The sequence below is a fragment of the Heterocephalus glaber genome, unplaced genomic scaffold (assembly GCF_053883595.1).
Source record: "Heterocephalus glaber isolate CG9 unplaced genomic scaffold, H.glaber_assembly_v1.0 deba00001744, whole genome shotgun sequence".
NCBI classification, from domain to species: Eukaryota; Metazoa; Chordata; class Mammalia; order Rodentia; family Bathyergidae; genus Heterocephalus; species Heterocephalus glaber.
This window is the reverse complement of record NW_028258450.1, coordinates 4,598,324-4,603,337: the sequence shown is the minus strand read 5'-3', so window position 1 is coordinate 4,603,337 and position 5,014 is coordinate 4,598,324. Positions and strand designations below refer to the sequence as shown.

General features: G+C 35.1%; 1 protein-coding gene across 1 annotated transcript; it reads right to left on the bottom strand.

Moving 5' to 3' along the window:
* Window positions 1-3,506: 3,506 nt before the first annotated feature.
* On the bottom strand, window positions 3,507-4,454 carry LOC101712719 (vomeronasal type-1 receptor 4-like). Its single transcript, XM_013066207.1, has one exon. The coding sequence runs from the start codon at window positions 4,452-4,454 to the stop codon at window positions 3,507-3,509; it is 948 nt and encodes a 315-aa protein (XP_012921661.1).
* Window positions 4,455-5,014: the final 560 nt, after the last annotated feature.

Sequence of the window (5,014 nt, the reverse complement as noted above, 5' to 3'; positions counted from 1 at the left end):
AAAGGAGTTGAAGTTATCCCATGAATATTATCAGATCATAGTATAATACAATTGGAAATCAATGGCAAAAGAAGCCATAAAAGCATGGAAATTAAATAACATCCTCCTGAACAACCATGGATCAGAGATGAAATTAAAGAAGAAATTAGATAGTTTGCTCAATTAATAATAATTCCAATACAACATATTGTATCTTATTGAACACAATGAAAGGAATCCTACAGGGGAAATTTATAGAAATAAATTCCCACATCAGAAAAACAGTGCAAGCTAAAATAAGCAACTTAATGTTGAACCCCAAGCTTCTAGAAAAAGAAGAGCCATTGAAGCTCAAAGTTCGTACAAGGGAGGAAATTATAAAGATCAGAGCAGAAATTAATGTAATGGAGACTAACAAAACAATACAAAGTATCAATGAATTGAAGAGTTGGTTCTTTAAAAGATTAAATAAAATTGAGAAACCCTTAGCCAACCTTATCCCAAAAGAAAAAAAAAGACCCAAATTCATGCAATTAGGAATGAAAAGGGTGAAATCACAACAGATCATGCAGAAATCTAGATCATCAATACCTACTTTGAGAACTTTAGAGAAGATCTAATACCACTATTTCTCAAACTGTTTAATAAAGTTTAAAGAGAAGCAATACTCTCAAACTTATTCCTGGAAGCAAGCATTACTCTGATATCAAAACCAGAGATGGACCTAAGCAAAAAAAAGAAGTACAGGCCAATCTCCCTACTGAACATAGATGCAAAAATCCTCAATAAAGTACTAGCAAATAGAATGCAGCAAATTATCAAGATGATTGATAACATCATGACGAAGTACGATTCATCCCAAGGGTGCAGAGATGGCTCAATGTACACAAATCAATAAATGTAATACACCACATAAACAGAAGCAAGATCAAAAACCACATGATCATCTCAATCAATGCAGAAAAAAATTTGACAAAATCCAACACCTATTCATGATAAAAAGCCTACAAAAATTGGAAGAGAAGTTCTTTATATCAATCTGATAAAAGCCATCTATGACAAGTTAACAGCCAACATCATACTAAATGGACAAAACCTGAAAGTTTTGCTCTAAAATCAGGAACAAGACAAGGATGTTCACTATCACCACTCTTCTTCAATATAGTTCTGGAAATATAGTCAGAGCAATTAGACAAGAGAAAGAAATAAAAGGAAAAAAGATAGAAAAGGAAGAAGTTAAATTATCATTATTTGCAGATGACATGATTCTGCACATAAAAGACACCAAAAACTCCAGCAAAATACTACTAGAATTAATTACCAAATTCAGCATCATATCAGCATACAAAGTCACATTCAAAAATCAATAACATCTCTCTACAGGAATAAATTCACAGAGAGAAAAATTAGAAAAATCACATCTTTCACAATAGCATCAAGAGAAACTAAATATTTAGGAATCATGCGCTCACTTCAGCAGCACATATACTAAAATATTTAGGAATCATTATAACAAGGAAGTGAAAGATCTATACATTGAAAACTATAGTACTTTGAAAAAGGAGATCAAAGATAATAACAGAAAATGGAAAGATAGCTCTTGTTCTTGTGTAGCCAGACCCAATATAAGGAAAATGGCCATACTTCCCAAAAGTATTATACAGATGTAATACAATCTCAATCAAAATACCATTGGCATACCACACAGAACCAGAGAAAATAATCACAAAATTCATATGGAACTAGAAGAAACCTAGATTAACAAAAGTGATCCTGGGCAGCAAGGGTAAGGCAGGGGGCATCACAATCACCAATTTGAACTTGTACTGCAAACTTACTGTGATAAAAACAGAATGGTATTGGCAAAAAAAAAAAAAAAAAAAAACAAACCCAGACCCAGGAATCAGTGGAACAGAATAAAAGATGTAGAAATAACTTTAATGACACTCAACTACCTTATCTTTGACTAAGGGACCAAACACCTCTGGAAGAAGATAACCTCTTTCCTAAACGGAGCTAGGAAAACTGACTTTCCACATGTCAAAAAGTGAACCCAGACCCATATGTCTCACCATGCACTAACCCAAAATCAAAATGGATCAAAGATCTACATATAAAAGCAGAAACAATCTGCTGGAAGATAGGATAGGTAGCACTCTTGACAAGAGTGTAGGCAAAGTCTTTATGAACAAAACCCTGAACACACAAGAAATTTTACAAGGAATTAACCACTGGGACCACATCAAATTAAAAAGCTTTTTCACAAGAAAAGAAACCACCAACAGAGTGAAGAGACAACCCACAGAATGGGAAAAAATTTTTATCAGTTACTTCTCAGACAGAGAGGACTAGCATCAAGAATATACAAACTCAAAAAAAATCAGACCCACCAAATTTAAAGACCAATCCATTAATGGGCATCTGAAATGCATAGACACTTCTCAGATGAAGAAATACAAACAGCAAATAAATATATGAAAAACTACTCAATATCACTGGTCACTTGAGAAATGCAAATTAAAACACACTGAAATTGGGCCAGGGATTTAGCTCAGTGGCACTGTGCCTGCCTCGCAAGTGCAAGGTCATGAGTTTGATCCACAGTACCAAAACAAACAAACAAACAAACCAAAACCAAATCCAAAACAAAACACTGAAATATGATCTCACTTCAGAAAGAATGGCTGTCATCAAAAACTCAACCAATAACAAATGCTGGTGAGGCTATAGAGGAAAAAGATACATTCTCCATTGCTGGTGGGGGTGTAAACTAGTATTACCACTATGAAAATGAGTATGGAGATTCCTCAATAAGGTAAAACTAGAAGTGCCATTTGACACAGCTCTGCCCCTTCTAGGCTTCCTCCTGAAGAGTTAAAAGCACCATACCAGAGTAATATATGCATACCCATGTTTATAGTAGCACAATTTATAGTAGCTTCTTCATCTTAGAAACAGCTCATATGCCCATCAAAAGATGAATGGATAAAGAAAATGTGGTATGTATATACAATGGAGTGCTACTCTGCCATAAAGAAGGATAACTTGAGTCATTTGTAAGACAATGAAAGCACCTCAAGACCATAATCTTAAGTGAAATAAATCTGACACACAAGTTTAGAAATATTGCATTGTTTCTCTTGTGTGAGAAACACAAAGGGTAAATAAAGAGCAAAATAGAGGATAGATATTGGGAAGTAGGAAGAATATGTTCAAATGGGAAGGAGTGCAAAGGAGGGGGTGGAGGAAAAGAAAGGAATAAAAGAGAAGAGAAGGAGGAAAATGGAAACTAAGCATTTGTAAATGGGGAAGAGAAAAAGGGTTGAAAGGAGGGAAGGGTAATGGGGAAAAATAATTAAGATACTATGCACAGGTACAAATTCCCTATAATGAATGTGATCAATATGTATGACAAATATGTACTAATAAAAATACAGATAAAAGAATAATAAAGTGCTAGTGATTGTTTTTAATAGAAATCATTGCAAACTCTCCTCTATTGCTAATGAAAAGTATAGGGTGTCAGATCAGCCACTGAGTACTCTTTGAAAACAAGTAATGTCCATCACTGAAAAGCAAGATGTAAGTTGGGAAATAATTTTATTATTCCTCATCAGCAGAAAAGGACAGACGGTTGAGAAGCATGATGATAACATTCCATTAATCACGTCTATTGTTACTATTTTCTTTGGTGCATAAAATGTATAAATGGTCAAAACGTTGTTTGAGCAAAAAAAGAACACAAAGCAACTTACCAGCAGAAGGACAAGGTAGATGACTTTGTGTTCCCGAGATGTCTGGAAAGAGAGGTCAGGGCTGTGGACATGCCGAGCTCTCCTCTGGTGTCTGTAGAGGAGAATCGTCATGTAAAGGCTGGTCCAGATCATGAGGACGAGAAACAGGAGATCTCGAATCAATATAACACTAAAAAATACCCCAAAATTGCCATTTCCTAACTGGTGACCTTCACAATATACATGAGAATATCCCCGACCAACCAGAGTGGAATTTCTTTTGGCTCTCACAAATTTAATGACATGTATATAGATGAGCATGTTGATGATCCAGAAGAAAAGGAAGGAGGGGAAAATCAACATAGAGAGTTTGGATTTAAGCAAGACCCACTTGGAATTACTGGGACTGATAGTGATGGCTTGAAATGTACTCAGGAGAGAGGTGGTACAGATGGAAACACCTCGGGAAACTCTGAATATATACAAAACTGCTTGGCAACCGACATCATTCAAAAAATGTTTTACTCCAAAGTATGACATGGCATCAGGAAGCAATGAAAAGGTGATAGTCAAAATATTGACTATCGTCAGGTGCATGAAAATAGAATCAATGGGCTTCTTCAGATGAGGTTGAAATAAGAAGATGCACATATATAACACAAAGAGCAATGAGTTCCCCAGGACACCAACACACACCTGAGACACAAGTACAAAGCCAAAGATTGTGTCAAATAGGAACATCTTAGTGATGTTTTAGATGTTTTAATTAAGTAAGGCAGACCTATGGTAAAAGATAAGTGGATTATATTGTGAAACTATTTTTAAATTGAAGCTTGGGGAAGAAGATACTAATTGACAGTTCAGGAGGAGGGAAGGGTGGTGAAACATCCAACTCTTTTATATTTCAGGCCCAAGTATGACATTTCCAGCAGCTGGCTTCCAGGGATTCTTGAGACTCTTATACTATAGGAAGCAGGTGTTGTGAAGAAGATGGAATTCTGTGCTGACACTCTGCGTTCTTGCATATTAATTGGGAAGACAAGTTGGCCTATGTGAAAGACAAATGTACATATTATAAGGAAGTTTTTTTCAGAGGATCAGAATGTATTTCATATTTAACATGTTTTAAGATTCCAAACATTCGAGAGAACATTGCTCTTCTAACATAGAGGGCAAAAAGCATGTTTGAACTTCTTTTTGTGAGTTTTGACTGAACAAAAAACTCTTTGAAGTCAATGACCATTAAAGACTCATCCAAAAGAGTTTTCCAATTATATTTTTATATAAAATATTTTAATTAT

Coding starts and splice junctions, on each gene's coding strand:
- LOC101712719 (XM_013066207.1), bottom strand. CDS start 4,454: ATGTTCCTATTTGACACAATCTTTGGCTTTGTACTTGTGTCTCAGGTG.